At 35.0% G+C, this 21,255-nt stretch overlaps 3 protein-coding genes across 3 annotated transcripts in view; 2 read left to right on the forward strand and 1 right to left on the reverse strand.

The window, feature by feature from the left end:
- The window catches only part of LOC128994355 (uncharacterized), a 60,850-nt gene extending 58,014 nt beyond the window's left edge, over positions 1–2,836 (forward strand). The window contains exon 8 of the mRNA XM_054418876.1: positions 2,655–2,836. Within this exon, the coding sequence (XP_054274851.1) occupies positions 2,655–2,690 (36 nt within the window). The 3' untranslated portion in view covers positions 2,691–2,836. The remainder of the gene's footprint in view (positions 1–2,654) is intronic.
- Positions 1–9,335, reverse strand: part of LOC128994346 (peptide transporter family 1-like) — a 29,248-nt gene extending 19,913 nt beyond the window's left edge. The window contains exons 1-9 of the mRNA XM_054418852.1: positions 9,245–9,335; positions 7,771–7,823; positions 6,581–6,659; positions 4,410–4,551; positions 3,391–3,477; positions 2,737–3,008; positions 2,345–2,427; positions 1,632–1,796; positions 407–655 (exon numbers count right to left, since the gene is read on the reverse strand). Of these exons, the coding sequence (XP_054274827.1) occupies positions 407–655; positions 1,632–1,796; positions 2,345–2,427; positions 2,737–3,008; positions 3,391–3,477; positions 4,410–4,551; positions 6,581–6,659; positions 7,771–7,823; positions 9,245–9,281 (1,167 nt within the window). The 5' untranslated portion in view covers positions 9,282–9,335. The remainder of the gene's footprint in view (positions 1–406; positions 656–1,631; positions 1,797–2,344; positions 2,428–2,736; positions 3,009–3,390; positions 3,478–4,409; positions 4,552–6,580; positions 6,660–7,770; positions 7,824–9,244) is intronic.
- Positions 9,336–12,455: 3,120 nt separating this feature from the next.
- On the forward strand, positions 12,456–19,779 carry LOC128994361 (eukaryotic translation initiation factor 3 subunit G-like). Its single transcript, XM_054418887.1, has 4 exons — positions 12,456–12,570; positions 14,652–14,793; positions 18,181–18,394; positions 18,999–19,779. The coding sequence occupies exons 2-4, from the start codon at positions 14,653–14,655 to the stop codon at positions 19,487–19,489; spliced, it is 846 nt and encodes a 281-aa protein (XP_054274862.1). The 5' UTR covers positions 12,456–12,570; position 14,652; the 3' UTR covers positions 19,490–19,779.
- The last annotated feature ends 1,476 nt before the right edge of the window (positions 19,780–21,255 follow it).

A 21,255-nucleotide genomic window follows, 5' to 3' on the forward strand; every position in this document is an offset into this window, starting at 1 on the left:
ATCCCATCAAAGACCCTCAAGAAATTAATTAGATGGCTGCTGGAGACATCATACTTCAAAGAAAGAGAATTTTTAACTGACCAAAGTTACTAATTAACTTCGACAACTTCCACACAAAACCTTGTACCATTTTTCTGTAGACTGCACTATTCTCAAGGAATAGGTATAGTAAAGGTCAATGTCTACTGTCTATTCTATTACCTACATTACTTTGGAATAGGTCTGAGTGACATAAAACCAACATGATATAAGTAATTTTCTTGACAAATAATTTTACACAAAAAAGTTACTTGTTTATAAATGTTAAAATATTATGTTGACTAAATATTTCACTAGCTAAAAAATTGAACTAGTCAAAACTAGTTATTTACATGTGCTTTATTCGCAAAAATACAACTTTAAATACCTGAACTTTGTACTCGACGTATGCTGACATAGCAAATGCAACTGCGGCGATTATTCCTCCCCAAAACAATCTCCTCAATGAGGTTTTCACCAGTCCCAACTTTCCCAAAACCGGATATAATATGAAGTCAAACAAAGGAATGAAGATCATGATCAGGATGGGGTTGACAGCTTGCATCTGATCCGGTTTGATCGTATAGTTCCAGATCTTGCCGTTCATGTGGACGGCTTGGAAAGTCCACCTGGAGCCCTGAACAAATATTGGTTTTCAAAATGGAATATTTTGAAGTACCTATTAATACATTGGTGAATCAAAGTTAATTTTAATAAATCAAAAGTTTGATTCATTAACACTTTGAATTCATGGTTTATCCGGTGTTTATTTAAGTTTATTTAAATAATTATATTTTTAAATTTTTTCTCTTATCATAAACACAGAAATACAATATATTTTTAATCATACTGTCTGGAAAACAGCAGGTTTTAATTCTCTAAATCGTCCAAAAAAACTTTGTTTTCGGCTAACTTAGGGAACAGAAAAAACATACTATAAAAAGGCTGTGCCTCACTTGTACAACACAATTGCATACCAAAAAGAGCCAATTTCGCTCCTAGTGGTGAAAACTACTATTTGCAAAGTTTAGAGTTGACAGAAACACAGTAAAAATAAAAGTATCGACCAAAAACCCAAGCGTAGTAGATATTAAATTTACTCTCCGGTTGCAGCACATGTCAAATGTTCAACCAATAGGTGTTTCAGATGTGTTTGTACAGTTATATTTAACATAAGAACATAGGAAGTTGTAAAGGAAAGCGTCCCTATATTAGTTTTGTGTCCGATATTTCTGCCATTTGAATATCAAATAGTTAAAAATACTATGATGTGATTCCTTAGATTGTCTAGACTGTGTAGCTAAATAGTTATAGTGCTTGTCTAATAATCAGAAGGTTGTTCGTCCTATTCTGAGAAAAGCCATTAGCTTTTTGATGGTTCAAAACAGGACCCAGCTGTTCACGATCATTGGGCTTTATTTATACATGATCCCAGCTAATGGAAACAGCTGATCTTATACTCCGTTTACAAGGTTTAGGCGGTTTTAGGGGAAGAAATCTATCCCCTCCACTTGATCATCCTACCATTTAAAAATACCTCAACAGCTGATGTTTGCATAAATGTCAATCAGCTGTTACATTCGAAATAAGCAAAACAGTAACAATTTTATTACCTGCTGGTCGTACAATGCCCAGAACAAGATCGTAGGTGAGAAGAGGTAGATGAGCTCTATGAGTATTTTGGTGTCTTCCACTAGCTGAGGATTGTACTTGTCTGCAGCATGGTCCAACCAATGTTCTTTCTTCTCGTTGCTTGAAATTTTACGCCTAATACCTCTCTAAATAAGAAAAATACAGTTTGACTCTTAAGTTAATATGTCAAATTTATTTGTTTACCTCTTACCACATGCTTACCACATACTTACATGCGACCATTGAATTGAATGTAGCATGTACTACCGATGTTTGTTGGGTAAAAATACAGAGCAATTATCATATTAAACTAATGGTGACACAGGTTTTGCTGAAATTCTTTATCACAATTGAAATAAAAGTAAATCTTGTTAAATATTAAAGAGGTTGTCAGCCACAAACACTTAATTTGCCCATGCACGTTAACTTCAGAATCTGTACCTTGAACGCATCAAGCAAAGTGGAGGGTGGGGGTGGAGTTAGCTGGGACAGTAGAAGAATGAAATATAGTAATATGATGAAGTAATATTATGATATAGTAATATAATGAAATATATTATTTAGTGGAAAAACCAAAACGTGACCCTATAATATCACTGCTTTGGTTTCACGATCCAACGAACCAACTGAACCAACGTCTCACTAAAATTACCAGTAATAAATTTAAATTGAGGAATGAATTCAGGGTACTTACTCCCACACATTTTGAGGCATCCACCATTATGTTTCCTTCAGGATTTTTCATGGTGTAAAGTGTTTTTCCGCAAACAAAAAACACTAAAATCAAATAATTAGAAATAATTATATTGGTTAAAATCTTTGATAAACAATAAAAAGTAACTTATATTTGTGTTATAAGATTATTTTAAATTTGTAATACTATTGTAAAGTAAATAGGCCTAAATTTGTTAAAAATTATAATAAAATCCATGTTTAATATTCAATACTGTAATTAAAATTAAATGTTCTGAAAAAATGTTTTTTTATTGCATGTGCCCTGTCAGCTGTTGACTGTCAAGCTACACGGAACGTCAAGTTAGACTATCGATTCACAAGAAGACAAGCCATATAGAGTAAAATACCCACCTAGTGCTGTAACCATCAAGGCAGCTGGAACTCCAAAAGCTAGCGGATAGCATGAGTCACTCCCTAAACACGGCATCACTCTCAACTCAGGGGTCAGGTATGTGGAGATTGTGCTTCCAGCGTTGATAGAGAAGTAGAACACACTGAAGAACGAAGCGAGCTGTCGTTCTTGTTGAGGAACGACAAACTGATCCCCTCCGAACGACGAGACGCAAGGCTTGATCCCACCGGTGCCGACTGCAATGAGGAAAAGACCGAGTAAGGAAAACGTCCTGTAACACGAAAAGATATTTTATAAGGTTAATGGCAGCCTTTTTTAGACTTTGCTTCTCTAAGTCTAAGTCTATCTTGCTGGTTCTGAATGTAGAATGATTCAAGCAAAGTAAGAGCGAGCTTCACTAGTACAAGAATGAACTGTAAGTGCCGATCAATTTTATTGGATGCACCGGAGTACAACCCACAACATCACTACCATAAATCTGTAGTACATAAACTATAGCACCGTTATAACTCCATCAATAAGCTAAAGATAAAATAGAAGAACTTCAAAAACTAAAAACGCCAAAGTGCAACACCTCTAGTTCACTGGGATTCTAAGAAATAGCTATCAATTCCAATTGATAATTGACTAATGAGTTTGATGGTTGTACTTACGTTGGATCAATCGATAACTCCATGCTGGATGCAGTTGCCAGAACAATGTTCCCAATTGCGTAGATTATTGACAGATATAGGATGGTCCTTGAAAATAACAAATATACAAGTAACTAAAAACTGTGATAACTTATTACCTCCTTACAAAACGTCATTACTCAAATAATTTAACAATATCAAATCAAATTTGAGATTTAAGTTGTATAGCTGAAACCCCTATAGGCCGTTCACCAAATTAAGGCGGTTTAAGGGGAAGGTTTCCTGGGTTCCCTCACCACTTTTTTTTGCTTAATGTATATATCATCTGATCAGCTGTTGACTGTTTCAAAATCTGGGTGAGGTGGAGGGGATTGAATCACTTCACCTCAAACCCCCTAAAATTTGTGAATGGAGCATAACAGAGTAGACAATTATGCCTCGTTCACACGGGGCGAGTTTACATGCTACTCGCCGGCATGTAAGAAACCGGCGAGTTGGCGAGGGCTTTTGTATTTGTTCACACGGAGCTTGTACACTAGCCAACTCGCCGGCAAGTCGGCGAGTGCGCTTGTAGTCGTTCACACAATGCTTTTTCCACTCGCTCAGTAGCTGGCTTGAACTAAATCCTCCGACATCTTTGAATAACATGTGCACAAGCACAAGCAACTGTGTTCACACTGGGCTACTTTACACGCCTACTCGCTCAAAAGCTGGCGAGTTGGCGTGTAAAGTAGTGGCACCGTCAACTTTTTCCAGAGCTTTTTACAAGCAGCTTTTGAGCAAGTACGTCGTTCACACTGAGCTATTTTACTAGCTGCGTGTAAAAATCCGGCTTGTAGCTTGTAAACTCGCCCCGTGTGAACGGGGCTTTAGAAGTCAAATTCAGAAATATTGCAAATTTTACTTTTGGTTTACTTTAAAGTTATAGCTTCTTAAAATGTGTTTAAAAGGAGTCTTTAAAGGTGAACCAAAATAAAATATAGTTTAAAGACAATCTAAAAACCAATTAACCTTCAAAAAGCTGCATTACTAAAGCTCACCTGAATTTCCCCCAGAAGCAATCGGCAATGATAGCTCCGAGGAATGGAAAGAAGTAGCAGAGCATAACAAAAGTGTGATAGACGACGGTGGCGTCATCCTCAGAGTAGTTGAGTTTGGACTGGAGATAAATCGCCAAAATTGCTGGAAAATATTCCAAAAATTGAATTATCATTATTGAGTTGATGACAATTACTTTGCAATATAAAATAATAAAATCACAATAAATGAATTTCATATGAGCCCTTTTAGTGAGTACTTAATAATTATATTTCATCACTAGGGCCTTAAAGTGACTCTTTTTGACCCTAGGTCAAGTTTTACGATCGAGGCAAAGCCGAGGTTGGCAAATAAGCGAGGGTTAAAAAGAAACTTTTTGCCCATGTGGTGAACTATATTTTTTGTCATATTGCAACATTAACTAACAAACTAAACCAGAAAACGAAATAACTTTTATGTAAAGATTATGTTTTAAATCGACTTTCAGCTTGTTTTCAATTCCGCTAATGCAAATAAGCAGCTGTTTAGTAAGTGATTCAATCATTTCATCTACTACGATTGCATTACAGTATATTATACCATCCATATGTCAAGCAATCGACAACAATAGGCTAAAACCTTACCGATAAATAATTGTGATCGATAAGATTGCCACAATTGAAATTTACAACAGCTGATTTTTACTCCCTAGGGACTAAAAATTATTTTTACTCTCTAATGCTACTTAAGACCCACAACTTATGCATTAAAAACAGCTGTTTTTGCTGCAGTATGACTAAAAACAATTTATTGTTGGTTTAATTAACAAGGCTAATTTTAACAATGAGTTAGAGAAATAAAGCTTGTTAAGAGAAATTGCTTGTTAAGTTTGACGATGTCTATTACAATATGTGTATACTAGCTGACCCAGCGAACTTCGTATCGCCTAAGTTATAGGTTTCCCCTAAGACAGACCGATGGAAAGAAAGTACCGTTACGTTTAATTTTCAAGATGATCTCGTTCGCATCGCTCAATCACGTCCTGGTTGAAGTTCGTTCGCTACGCTCACTCACCTTTGGGTTGGAGCTCGTTCGCTACGCTCACTCACCTTTAGGTTGGAGCTCGTTCGCTGCGCTCACTTGCCTTCAGGTTAGCTCGTTCGCTACGCTCACTCGCCTCCAGGTTGAAGTTCGTTCGCTACGCTCACTCACCTTTTGGTTGCAAATTAGCTGTTGTCATAAATGTAAAAGAAATAATAGTGCTGTACCCTGTTGGTAATCCTTGTAACTTTAATGCTATTTAATTGAAACAGCTGTTAAGATTCATTAATTCCATTTCTCATAAGGTTAACATGGGAAACTCCAGAGCCACTGGGGCGGAGCCCTTTTAAGAATTTCGAAACGGGAAATAGTTTACTTCCTATTCGCATACCTACAGAATTTACACACCAAATTTCATAACGATCGGTGAAGTCGTTCCGGAGGAGTTTGCAGACAAACACTGTGACACGAGAATTTTATATATTAGATTGTTGAAGGAATAAAGAATTTGTCTATTGTCTATTGTCTATTGTCTAAAGGCTGATGATTTCCTGTCACAAATTTAAATCCAACTTTGAAGAGTAAATCTAGCAAATCTTTAAATATGCTATAACACTGAGGTGACCAACGTATAAAAGTTGTAATCACGACTGATCATCCCAAAAACTCCTAATACAGCATGGCTTGTGTCAGTATAATAATTATTGAGCAATGATGGAATCTGAATTAGTCTGTACATTACATGAAACATGATGCAAAATAACTAGTTATAATTTGGTCATAATTTTAAATTCTGTTCTGTTCACCCATTTGGTGCTAAAACTGGTATTGAGACACAATGGAATAGACATAATGGAATACAATAGTGATGGGTAAAAGAGGTTAGATTGAGTTTTCTAACTATTCTTAATATTGTGACGAGGCATAGGTAAGACATAAATCTTATCTGAACCTTTACCGTTCTAAGACTACATTTTATATCCAAACCCAAGAAAATAGAGCTGTAACACCCTCTTTCATCAACAATCAATTGACACGTTATATTTTGTGTAGTGTGTGGCAGAGTCAACCCTTCTTTTATTCCTGCTTAGCTCTATGCACTATGTAAGTACGGTAATTGAAAACCTACCTTCAGGGGGTTAAGATCACTTACTTCTATTTCCATAAAAGCAGAATCGCTCACAAAATTCATTGCTGATAATGAAAAATACTTGTTTAGGATACTTCAGTGGCTAGAAAAACAAATTTCACAGGCTATTAGTACAATTTATTGGTTTTCATAAATTTTACAGATGTTAAATCACAGAAAAGTGTCAATAGAATACAAAATTTTACCGGACAAGAAAGCGAGCTAATAAAAACGTTTTAAAAAGGTTATACCTTTTGTATCGCCAATTATTGAGTGATGCAAATTTGTAGTTGAACTACTGTACTGTGGTTCGACCACAAACTATGGCCATGGTGGAAGCATGGAAGCAAATTCGACTACAAATTTGTATCACTTGGGGTAAAGAAGGAAACTTAACCTTATAATGTAAAGTGGTTCAGAGGCTAAGCACCAATGAAGAGGAGTGCCGTGTTGTGTTTTTAAAATATCATTTTGGTTGAGTTTAATTGTAAGAGGTAACTTTAAAGTAAATTACTCGCTGAGTATACGGTTTTTCTTGAAAAAATTTAATTTTAAATTTGAACAGTAAAATTATTTATGTAACTGAGCAGTTTGCTACATTCTGAAATGTTTACAGAACAGCTAGTTCCTTGAGTGCAGCAAAAATACTATGCACACAAAATTACACACTACAATGTTTAAATAATGTTGAAGAAGAGAAAAAACAAGTAATACAATTACAAATGTTATTTTAAAAATGAGATGAAGATGAAATTACATACCATCAGTAACTAGACAAGGGGACCTACACAACGACTTTAATCTTAAACAAAATAGATGAAAAATTGAAAATTTTTGTTTGAATGAAATTGTCAGGTAAGTATATCTTATCTCATGTGCTAGTAATGTGTGGAAATATATATTTGCTACTCTGAATTCAAAGGACTATTTTGTCATTTATAACACTAATATATATATAATTGATTGTTGTCTTGTTTAACACCTTATTAGGTAAAAATTGAAATGATCTATAAAACATTATTTAATGTAAAGCATGTAAGATGTAAAATTACTTCGTGCAATTCAGAAAAATTTTATTCTATGCATTTTATTGCTATAAGAACTTCTTTTTTGTTTAGCTTGAACATTGTGATCCAGTTATAATAATTCTTATAGTTTAGACTTTATATAGTATGATTCTCAATCAAAAAAGTATAGCTTAAATAGATTAATACCTTCTCATTCTTTTCTTCAACCTCCAAGTCATTGGCACCAGCTCCATTTAAAGCTAAAATAATAAAGGTTTATTAAGATAAACTCCTTTTAACCAGCTTATTTTAATGAGAAGAAAATGAATACTGGGTATAAGTAGGGAAGAGGAGTGAATAGTTATTGATGGCAAAGTAGGTTCAAGTAAGTTTGATATAAATAATATTTAACCACACTTGGGTTAGGAATACAAGAAGGAAAAAGGTATTGATAATTGAATACCACAATAACTTGCCCCAGAAAAGTGTTCCAGACAGAGCACAAAAAGTCCACAACACGATCAGTGTAATTTGAAATTCAACCTGTTTGTTGAAGAGGCTTCCTTAGAAGGAAATGGTAGAATAAACTATTCTTTTTCATTCAACCATTTCTACTACTTTGATTATACTAGTTCTTTTCTAAAGACTGGAGAAGTCTCTTCTAGGGGATACAATTTCAAATAATTTATTGTAAACTTTTTTTATTCTGTCAACTGCTTGGAACTCTTTTCTTGAGTAAATTAGTTACACTTTTTGATTACCATTTTACTTGTTGACTATCTTTATCAGGCCAAATGATTGAAAAGTCGGGTTCTCTCTTTTCCTGTTTCCAATAAATTCCTTCTTAAATCAAGCATAACAGTTTGCAACATGACAAATTTATCTAACTTTTTAAGGAATTAATAGATAGCTTTTAGGAAACGTAAATTTCTTTGAAACATTTGAAACTGACAAATCATATAACCATTGTACTCATCACTTCTTGACACTTGAGATAAAATTGTACATTTAGGGAAATCCTCAAGAACTATAATCAATCAGAGAGTCATTGCCCTACAAAGAGGTTACAAGCTATTAACTATTACATATGTAATCAAATAATTTTCAGTTGCTCAACGTTTCTCTAAATTACGTCTGAAATAAAGCCGACTTCTCCTTTTTAAAAATGTCTTCATATTTATATGAATAATCTCTTTTTGTTATGTTCTCTTTTAACATTGAAAATTAGGTGACAATCCATATACCTATTACATAGGTAATCAAATAATTTTCAGTTGCTCAACGTTTCTCTAAATTACGTCTTAAATAAAGCCGACTTCTCATTTTCAAGAATGTCTTCATATTTATATGAATAATCTCTTTTTGTTATTTTCTCTTTTAACATTGAAAATTATGTGACAATCCAAGGTACCAAGATTCGTAATATGTTATTCATATCATTTTTATTTGAGATGGGGACGCCACCTATGTGCATATTTTAACTCAAAGACTGAAGTGTAGAATGGAGTGTGATTCCTTGTGTAGCTTTGTAACACATTAATTACCATCTTAGTAGTTAACTTTGTAAGAAAATATGTTTACCCCAATTGTCACTTCATTTTACACATTGTTGTGCTTACAAGTTTCCTTATGTGAATAATTTGTGAATGAAACCCAGATGTGGGAGAAAACGTATACTTACATTTACCATCAGGGTTAGTACATACTTGCGATGACATGGTAAATAACTAACTTGAAGTTTACATGAGTAAAACTGATAGATAACATATCAGTGACAAGTCCTCTTCAGATACAACATTTAGATCTTTATTGTTATATTTATCTCTTCCTTAAGTTTACAGCCATTGATAATTCTTATTTTGATTTATTTCCTTTCGGTTTTACTGACGTAACACCAAATAACAGATCCTTTTGAAGTGTTGTCGTGTTGCAGGATTGCGGTGTAAAGTTATGCCAGTAAAAGATAACATCAGTTTTTAAAGTTCTTTTTCTATACAGTATTTTTGTTTTATATTTAATGTGCTGCTTTGTTTTGAATTTATAGTTTTCCCTGTTCAAATTGAAATGCCGTTATTGTTGGTGTATTTGTTTTTTGTTAAGAGTTTGATTGTACACACCACCAATTGCCTGAAATCTCCAATCCTTTTCACTACCTAGAAAATATATCTGCTTGTTTGTATGATACCTAAAAATCTCAATTTATTTTTGGTTATTCAAAAAAATACTTTGTTTCATACAAATTGGGTAGAAACACAAAATGAAAATGATTATGGCAATTAAGTACCTAATAGTTTACTCAACGGGGATGAAAATATTTGTAATTTTGACCAGCCCCATTCACTGAGCAGCCCTAATTGTTCTTCCAAAATTGCTATGCTATACACTACGGTACTTAGGTAGTATAAAGTGTTGTGTGAAAATAAAACTTTTAATTCTTAATTCAAGATGTTGATTTGAATATTCTTTGAGGACTGGCATCTTAATAAGATATACCGGTACAGTAAGCTCTAACTACCAAGCCATTAGAGTTTTTCTAGATATTAATTCAGAACGTGAGAGTGAAAAAACAATTTTTTTAATATCCTTGAACCTGATAATTCAAGTAATACTCTGGTAAGATTTCATGACATTTGGCATGAACATGTAAGGTTGTTATATACATTTTAATGATCATTTCTGCTAACCAGCATGATCGGATCATGGGACCTGGATGTAATGGGGTTTTGAAAAAAACCCTGTTATTTTCAAGATTTACCCTTAACAAATAATAATGCATGATTTTGATTTCAACAATGTGTAGAGCTTTAAAAACTAACTTTGTACACTGAAGAGTTATTTTAGATATTACGGAGATAATTACATAAAAAACAACAAATCTGAGGCACGAGCCTGGGATTTTTTTCACATTAGTTCAGGCTAGACCAACGGGTTGCGGCATTTACCACTGAAACAAAATCAGAGAACAAGAAATACCAATGGTATTCCCTTGCTCGCTAGATAAAGCCCATTGGTGATTTGGCAGGATTTGAACCAGGGACCTCAGAGACAGAAGTTCCACGCTCTAACCACTAGACCAGAGCTCGATCCTCGTTTACTATATACTATACTAACTTTTAAAAATACCCCAGCCTCAGCAAACCTACAGGCTGAGCGAGTTTCCATTTGCCTCATTGCATATATTTCACTTAAAAGTATTTAAATAACATGGGGTTTAACGAGTAAGTTACCTAGGTTTACTGCTACAGCGAGGGTAAAAGTGTATTTTTTTGGAAAATATGAATATAGCTTGATTAGTTTAAAGTTAAAAATACCACGTTTGTTCAAAATATATCCAAGCAAGCAAACTACAACAGTTGTTATTATATTCTCCAAAACATGTAAATTTTAAATTTAAAATGTTTGAATTTTTCCCAAAACCAACATACTAAAATCACCAACTTGGGAATTCGTATATCTAATTTGAGATTCAAAAATTAGAATAACCAATTTTTACCCTACAAAACTCTACTATCCTTACCCTACAATAATGTTCTACTGTAATTTATTAGTTTTTTTACATTTCTTTAAAGATCTAGAGAGAAATTGGGAAATTTTGTGTTTTGAGGGCCAAAAATGCAAAAAACCATTATTTACCCCATAAAACTCTGTTCCCATGGTCCGATCATGCTGTTTCGCAAACTTGTTTGAATAAACGTAGGTTTACACCTTTTACGGAATTTCTCACAAAATCGGATGATTAAATTATTGTTCGCGTGTTATCGTGCTAAGATACATACATATATAGCCTACAAGCCTACAGGGTGGAAAAAAGTCTCGAGACAGTTAAACATTTCAACAAATAATCAAGTTGGAGCTAAAAAGCTTGGCAAAGTAATTCAGTACGGTTTACAAAACTATTTTGTAACACATTATTCAGGGATGCTACCTCCTCATAGGGATGGCCCGATAGGTGTCAAAAGAACATTTTTTAAATAATTCTAAGTACATAAGACTGAAGGTTGATATGCATATAAAATTAAAGGTGCACAAAGATTTGTCCACCCTTTGGACTCCAAGAAATGAAATGGAGGGAGAAAGACCTGCCGTGACTCCGCCGTCCGCGTGTCCCTCCGTCGTGTGGTCCAATCAATTCTACCAAGATACGAGTGACCGGCGTGTGTAAATAATTTTTGTAAATACAGTAGTATTGAGTGGAAGATCCCTGAAGAAGCCACACAAAGGTGGAGAAAAAAGAGTAGGGCGAAAACGTCTCATAACAAGAACGTCAAGAACTCAGGCAACAAAAAAGGTAAATCTACTATAAAATTCAAATTTTTGAAACTATAGGTTATAACCCTCAAAGGATGTGTCATCCTTATGGTTCAGCCTACCATAACCATTAATAATCATTTTAATGTGATTGCTAGTTCCATTTGGTGCTGTGTAAGGATCGTGTTTTTCTTTACGATTTCAACCTTGTTATTTCAGTTCTTAAAAACCCATATTAGCCAAATAAAACTATAAACATAAGCAATAACTTATCCTCTAGTTATATAACCAAACAGTATAACAAAAAATCATTAAATTAATCCTAAAATAATAAAAATTTCAATCGAAACAAAATTTCATCGATACTATAGTGCCATGGGTCTCCAACATGAACTAGACACGAAAATAAACTCAAAATATTATCTAAGCTATTTTTTAAAAAAAATTTGTACAATAGGGTGAGGAGTCTATTGGTTTGACTATAATGATAATAAATCCATCAATGGACGTATTTAATCTATGAACATGGTTAATCAAACAATGACGCTTAAGCATTCCATCTGCACAAACGTACAGTATAAGCAAGGAAAAAAGTGTAATCTCTCATCTTTCTTCCTTTTTTTTTCTTCTTCTTTTCATTCTCACTCTTTCTGTCGCGTTCGCGTGTGATGATAATTGCTCATAACCTAAAACTTTAGATCTGTTTTTAGTTTTTCTTTCTGTCAAGCTTGACTTTTTTTACTTACACGCGTTAATCAGGTAAGTTTTAATCTTTTTATGCATCAATAGTGTGTATGTTTCAATAAATATATACTAGTAACCTTTTCTTTGTAAATTTGGGTCTACTCTACGGTCATATATATTTGACAGATGTCAGTCAAAACACGTAGGCTAGGCCTACAGTAGTTTTGCTTTCGCTTTGTTCGATATTGAATCCTATCCTTTCACAGTAGGAAAACATAGCCTATATTGCTCTATCTCAGTAGACTGTGATAGCCTATTTCATGTTTTGAAAAACTTTGGGTAACAGGCTAATTTTGGCTACCATACAAGCGATGTTACCTTAGGCCTACCAAACCTTAACTTAACACACTATAGACTAAGATTTAAATGTGATGAGGCTGCACTTTACTTTAGGTCCTACACTCATTCAAATGAAAATATCGACCGATATATCGATTAATCAATATTTTAATTCAAATGAGTGTAGGATCTAAAGTAAAGTGCAGCCTGTGATGACTAAAAGCCTAGGTAAGTTAAGGCTTATCAACAAATCTTCAGAACTAACCCTGGACAAGATAAAGGCGAAAATACATGAAAGATGATGTAGGAGAAAGGTTACCTTAATTCAAAAATGGCCTATCATATTAGTGCAGTAATAGAATTAAGTAAGCTTGATTAAGAAACTTTTCATTTACTCATTCAAACCTAACTTGGGTCTGCTCTGAAGGCCTAACTTATGTCTAACCTTATAAAAAAAAATTGCCTAGGCTATTAAATTGTAAAGCAAAGGTGTCATAGGCACATCCAATAATAGGCCTATGGCTGCGCAGTGCCGGATAGAGCCTACGATATATTATCAGATTGCAGCCAATCATGTACGGTAGCCTACCTTATTGGATAACATTAGGCTATTGAATACCAGTCGGTATTAAAATTATGCCTAGTCCTTATCTGATTCGACGCTTAGCTTAAGTATCTTAAATAGACCCTAGAACTTCAATACAAACTAGGTCCAATAGGGACCGAGCATTCTTATGATTCCAACTGGCTATTTTGAAACTCTAAATTAGGCTACTTAACCCTCAGAGTGTTAAGCGTCGCGTAATCGACGCACAACACACCCGCCGTGGAGTTATGCGTCGCTCTTGCGACACACAAACATCGTTTATGGCGAAGGCTCTGGGACTGACTGAATCAGATTGAACTGGATCGAGATTGGTATCGTTGTTTTCGGCAGATTCCAAGCTTTCTCCTGATGTCTGTTTCTAGACGCTTTTCATTTTAGTTCTGAAAATATTGTAGCAGACAGCTGACGTGCGTATTTGTAAACAACTTGGTTAACCTCACACCGATGACTGATGTGTTTTATTATGTTTATCATTGTTTTAGTGTTAAAAATAAAAAAGTAGTGATATACGTTTTTTTAACTAGTGCATTATAAGAAGATTTAAGTGATTTTGAAGGGCTGGTTGATGATCCTGAAGAAGTAGGTAGTGATATTGATGTACATTGTCGGCCAGATTCCTAGCTATGGATAGGCTATGCATTCTTTGCTAATGCTAAATGTACGGTACGAAATCTGTTTTTCACCCATAACTTATTTATTTGCAAATTTACTTACCTTATATTATTATATTTTTGTAATCCTTATAAAATTTAGAACAAAGTGGCTATTTTAAAATATTTGTAGACTTATAAATTATAAAAATTTATTGAGCGCAAACATAATTTTTTTTATTTATTTTATAATTTTTGAGAAATGTTATCCCCACAAAAATTGTTGAAAAATTTTTTTGTAATGTTTTTTGTATTGCATTGAAGCCCATAATTTCCCAAACAAAATGATATATAAAACTTTACACTGTTACTTTACATTGTTTTTAAGTTTCTAAGATACATTTTAATAAAACCCTGCAATTGCGCAATAAATGGGCAGACATTAATACCATTACTACAGTATGGACACTTGGAGGGTTAACTGAATCATTGCTTTTGGAAAGAAATTAACTTGAATGGCCTCTAAAATAATGTTATTCTAATGGTGGTTGTAGGCCTATCACTAGTAATATTCTAAAATTTTTAGGTACTTATTTGGCAAAAATTTTGATTATTTTCAGAATGCCAGTGGCAGAGGAGGTTAAGTCAAGTTGGGCCGATGAAGTGGAAGAAGAAGGAGGTGCTTTACCTCCACCTACTGAAACTATCCAGAATGGATATAAAATCATCACCGAGTACAAATACAATGATGATAACAAAAAGGTTTGCTCTTTTACACCAACTTTGTAGTAAACTTAGGTACGGTATTAATATTTTGTAATTAAGCCTATTTTAACTTACTGTACAGTCCAATATCATTAAAATTAATTGTTGTAGCCCTGGAACTGTAGGCTAATAGCCTATATAATATTTGGTTTTACATTACTTTTTATCGGTTCCAAAAGTAACCTTCGTCAACGTGTTACATGTTTCGGCAAGCTGCCATTGTCAATCACTTCATTACAGGAATATACAATAATTCCGCTTGAATAGTTTCGTTATCATTACACATTAGGCCTATACGACAAACAACATTTACACAAGACACGCATGACATATATAAATAATGGGTTTTATAGGCCTATTACGAGTATAGGTAACATTGCCGTTACCGACTGTCTGTTCCCGCTCTTGTACCGGCAATGTTGTAGGCCTATCAAACTAAAAGTATTTATTTATATAAAGTGTGTAAATATTGTTTGTCGTGTAATGTGTATTGAGAACGAAGCTATTCAAGCGGAATTATTGTATATTCCTGTAATGAAGTGTTTCACAACAGCAGCTCGCCGAAACATGTAACACGTTGACAAAGGTTACTTTTGGAACAAATAAAAGGTAATGCAAAACCAATTATTAGTCCAACATAACTTATTGGGTACCTACCCAATATTAGGCTATAGCATTTCAAATTTCTCAGAGATGTTGTACAGAATTTGTGTAGTTATAGAATGTATTGAACCCTTAGTCCCGTATATGACCCTTACTTAGTAACGAGCTATAGAACTTTTTTGTAGTTGAATTATATTTGAAGAGTTTTGTTTGTTTTTTTCATCCTAGGACACTAGGCACAATCCCGAAATTATTTTTTCACGTTACCCTACCTCAGGCCAGACCTAGAGGTTGCGGCATCTTATCTTCTTATCTAACAGGGATAGGCCGAGACCATAAAGAGTTTCATCCAAAAAGTCAAATTATAGCGCACCCCAGGCAGCTTGTTATTGATAGGCCCTACAGATTCAGACATCCGATGAAATTCTGTAGTCTTCCAATTAATTTCTCCTCAGGATGGTAACTGTCTCTTACCTAATTGCCAAGAGTTATCGGGGAGCTTTTCACAATCAAAAAGCAGGTGATCGGCTGTCTCCTCTGACCTACCACAATGCCTACAGATCGGTTCACCATCAAACAAGCCCATTTTGTTGTAAATGTTTCCTGAATCGCTCATGGCCAGTTATCAGTTCCGATGTTAATTTAATTCTCCGGCTGTTAGTCTCAAAAAGTCAGAGGCAAGCCGTTTGGTAGGCCTTAACACTGAGTAAGCTTGCTAACCCTAAGAAGGGGAGTTTCAACTCAACGTTTTCTGTGCCTTTCATTGGGCCATGAGACAAAAGAGGTGCACACGCTATTTCGTTCTATACTATACAGTTTAAAGGGTTGTGGGCCAATCATTGTTGCCGCTGAGGCAGCATTTGCCAATCTGTCTACGGCTTCATTTCCTTCAATGCCTGAGTGAGAGTGTCCAGGCACCCAGCAAAGCGTAAGATCATTCCTCCTACCCAATTCAGACACAGTTGCAAGACAATCCCACATGAGCCTTGAATTGAATTCACAAGAGTTTAGTGCTTTTTAAGGTTACTTGACTATCAGTGTAGAATGTAGATGTTAATTGTTTTTGGGTTGCGACATTATCACTTAGATAAAATCCATTGTTGATTTGGTGGGATTTGAACCCGGGACCTCACGGACCAAAGTCCCGCAATCTACCACTAAACCAGCTCGCTCCCGATATTTTCAGTTACAGAAATATTGTATATAAATATGCTTAACCCTTCCCGGACTCTAGGCGGATATATCCGCTAGCATTTTGTTCATAGCGAACAGTAGGCGGATATATTCGCCTATCTATTTTGGCTCCGCAGACAGTGGGCGGATATATCCGCCAATTATTACAACATCTATTGTTACCTATAGTTGATTATCTACAACATTAATTTTTGTAAAAAGATCCTTTTGTTCAATTAACTTAATTTATACTGTATTTTTAACTGATGTACCAGGAATGTTTTTCCTGAAGAAAAATAGTTTTGATAAACAAAACATTTTTTTAATGTAACAAAATAAGACAAAAAAATTGATAAATGGATAAAAAAATATTTTAGACAAACGTGCTGCATAGGTAAGCTAAATTATAGGCTAGATAGAAAAAAAGATAGGTTTTAGTTTCCATTCAAATAAAGTAATTTTGCTATCTGTTTACATACTATAGGCTGTCCGGAAAGGGTTAAGCCCCTTCTTGATGATTGCGAGAACAGGGTGACCCAACCTTCATGGCAATAAACTTGATGTTTCCACTTAGGATAATAAACTATTTACCCTTATATCCATACTACATGGTGAAGGTTAAATCGTGTATAGAATGAGAATGACCACACTTTTATGGAATAATTTTTGTACAGTAGTAAGATCTTTATTTATACATTCCAATACGGAAGTCAATACCTTTACTGGAGTATGGAATGAGATTCAGCAAATGAAGGATCAGCAATATTTCCACAGTAGTATTATTTATGACCAATTCATCCTGTGTACAATCATGTTGAAGGAAGTTGTCCCTTTGAGTTTGACCTCTTCATCTCCACAATAATAAACTTTTATCTTTATTTGTTTACAGAACACATTGATACTAGGGTACTTACTATCTCTCTGCTAATATTATACTGTTTACTTAGATGTAAATACAGATTCATAAGATCAAAGTTTTAAACATTCATTAAAGTTTAACTGAGTAGGCTGAATTTATCATCCATTGAAAGTCTCACCACAATTAATGATGTCCTGCGCACAATCTTAGAAGTAAGTTAGACATAACAGAGTATTTATTGTAGTGGATTATACAATGCAACACAATGATAAACATACCAGAAGATACATTTTTTATAATTTTAAAATAATTTATGTGTTAATCAAATAATTTCCTTCAACAAAGGTCTAAATTTGTGTGTGGCAGAAATGTAGGCTATTAGGCTACAGTTCATTTCTTTAAGTCCAGCTAATTGTTTTTCCACCCTAGGGATGGAATGAACGTATGTTAGTCCTGCATTTCATGTAGGCTACTAAATTTAAAAAGCAATTTTTGCTACATTACGACAAACTATACATATATGCTATACCAATTGAGTTTGACTATAATGGGTGACTTTTCAGATTCATTGCAGAAATCAGTCTTGGGGTAACTGAGTTGGGATGTAGCTTGCCAAAAATCACCTTATGTATCGCCAGTTCAACATTTAAAACATCCTAACAAAAAAATTCTAGTCAGGTGTAACCGTAGCCTACTTTGTTTTTGGCAATACAAGTCGCAGTAGTGTTTTAACTTTGGTCTGCCCGCAGGTGAAAATTGTCCGTCAGTACCGTATAGAGCGGCGAGTGGTGTCCAAGACGATCGCTCAACGCAAGGCTCTGAAGAAGTTTGGTGCTGCGGCCAACGACAAGCCAGGTCCTGACCCTGCGACTACGTTCTTCGGGGAAGACGTTTACATGCAGTTCATCACTAACAAGGAGGACCAGGACAAACCAGAGGAAGACCCAATGGATAAGTTGAAAAGTAAGTTCTTTCACACTAAAATTCAATGATGACACTCAAAAGTCTTTGTGTTTCAAGAACAAATTCTAGAATAAACTAAACTGCAAGACTAAAAATAAAATAATAGGCCAATACAGCTGCATGGTGAACATACATTGTATTTTATAAACAGAGTAAACAATGCTTTGGTTAATTAAATCTGCTGTTAACCTAAACTTATAAGTTAACTTTATCAAGGCTTATAACCTTATTTAGAACAAGCTAATCACGTTTTTTTAAACAGTAGGCCTAATTAGGTTATCCAAAATGGCCTTGCCCCCTTTATTTTCTATAACAGTTTCTACCAACTGTAGTTATTAATCAGTCGTTAAGTCTAAGAAAGGGTCACGTGTCATACCTGAAAAATCCATTATGTCTATGATTATGGGTAGTTAAGGTTGAATGAAGTAGGCCTTTAATACAGAATGATTCCGCTTCCTTTTTTTCTGACTTTTAAACTGTTAAAGAATGTTTCCATGGTTAGATGGTAAAATAATCAGCTTAATAAATCTTCCCTTGATATAAATGGAAATGATGAAATTCAAACGTAAAAACCTTAAAACTTCAATACAACTGTTGTTGACAGACATGGGAGAGAAGGGTGTGGTGAAATGCCGTAACTGCAACGGAGACCATTGGACCCTCAAGTGTCCGTTCAAGGACATGAACATCCAGGGAATGAAGGCAGACGACAAGAAGATGTCGACCCCTGCCGCACCTGCTGCGGCTGACGATAAGAAGCCAGTGACCAGCAAATACGTCATTCCTTCTATGAGAGACGGTGGGAACAAGAGCGGCCAGAGTATGAAGGGGAACAGAGACGACGCTTTGGCAATTAGAGTGTCGAACCTGTCGGACAGTACGCAGGACGCTGACTTGGAGGATCTCGTGAAGCCGTTCGGACCAATCAGCAAGCTGTACCTGGCTAAGGACAAGACTACCGGATTGTGCAAAGGCTTTGCGTACATCCACTTCAGGAACAGAGCCGACGCTGCGAAGGCCATCATGTCTCTCAACGGCCACGGATATGATCACCTCATCCTCAACGTTGACTGGTCCAAACAACAAGGGCAGTAGTGAGTGTTCCATCGAATTTGGCTGGTGAAATAAATATAATTGGGTTATATTTGGTTTCATTCTTCCTCTTTGTGAGCTATTGAGTTCAAATTAGCGATCTTTTTGTCAATACACCTTTATCTTTGTCTTCAATGTAGGCTATTCTTTCTCTTTGTGGCCCAGGTAGGTACTGGATTAAAATTAGCAAATTTGTGTCAATACAATCTTATCTTTTATTTCGGCTGGTCTAAGTTACAACAGTTTGAAAATTGAATAAACATCTGGAAAATAAATAAACATTATTGGTCTAATGATTTGTTTTTGTTCCTCCTCTTTATGAGCTACTGGGTTTAATAAGCAAACATAAAGTCATTAAAGAATTTCAAATTTTTCCTTGCGCTCGCCAAGTAAAAAAAAAGTTATGTTGAGAAGTACAGTTGGGAGTCAATTTTTGGAAGCAATTGGGGTTTGGGGATGCACATACTGTATAACAGATTTTTTCATATAATTTGTCATTGACAGTAAAAATAGAATACATTTTTTAACTTTGATTGATTCCTATTAAATTCGTTTCTTCAGATATTATTTACTGATTTTGATTCTCTCATGCCGTTGTAGTAAGACCTGTGAGCATAGCTTTCCTATCTCGTTTTGAATTTTGATGGTTGGACACAGGACCCAGGGTCTGACTTAGGGGAGGTACAAATGAGGCATTTAGTTCAAAATTCCTCCGTGAACAGCGCTGTAGTAGAGAGCACTTTGGCAATGAAGGTTTACTAATCGCAAAAATAGTTCTGTTCATAAAATAAAATTATAAATGCCTAAAATTCAATTTTATTAATTTTAAATTATAAAATTTAACTATCATAACCTAACCGAACTAACCAAACTTGCTGATAAAGAAATAATATAACAAAAGTTTATAGTAATCGGAAAAATAATTCTGTTTATAAAATAAAACTAGAAATTGCTCAATTAAAATTTTATAATGACTTAATAATAAAATTAAACTGTAATAACCAAACCAAACCAACCAAACTTGCTGAAAATAAAAAAAATCTTGAACTAAAAGTTAATGCTACCGGCGGGATTCGAACCTGGGACCTGCAGTATATCAGCCCGATACGCTATCCATTAGACCACCGAAGCCGATGGCTATCGACCGTTTTGTTACGGTAATGGCGTTCCCTCAGCTAATAAGAAGCCCACAGCTGTCTTCGTAGCCTCTTCTATACCTCCCCTGAGTAAATACCCAGGACCCAGCTGTTCCTAATCATTGGTAAATGATTCTGACTGATGAACCAGCTGATCTTAGTCAGTACACAGATCATCTCACAATATCTACACTCATCCTTCACTCATATTTGGGTTAAAATACACACTTAGGTGGCATCCCCATATATTAAATAATTAATTGATAATTGATCTTGCGGTCTGTGCTACACAGGTGGCGGTTGTGGCAAAATCAGTAATAGGCCTTTCGTTTAACGGATGTTTTGGATGGCTGGGCTTTGGATAATTGACGTTCTTCTATAGACCTCTGAATGTAATTTATATCACTGGCTAGAGATGATCATGAATGTTCCTGAAATCGCGGGAAATTATCACGGATGTTTTAACAGACCAACGTTTTAACATTATTAATCACTAGCTGTACCCGCGGGCTTCGCCCCGTTTAACTTCATAAGTATTCGCATGGCTCATTTATGCCCTGGTTGAAGTTCGTTCGCTACGCTCACTCACCTTTGGGTTGGAGCTCGTTCGCTGCGCTCACTTGCCTTCAGGTT

Source organism: Macrosteles quadrilineatus, unplaced genomic scaffold, assembly GCF_028750875.1.
Source record: "Macrosteles quadrilineatus isolate MER2022 unplaced genomic scaffold, UCM_ALF_1.0 Scaffold_5__1_contigs__length_97177068, whole genome shotgun sequence".
NCBI lineage: Eukaryota > Metazoa > Arthropoda > Insecta > Hemiptera > Cicadellidae > Macrosteles > Macrosteles quadrilineatus.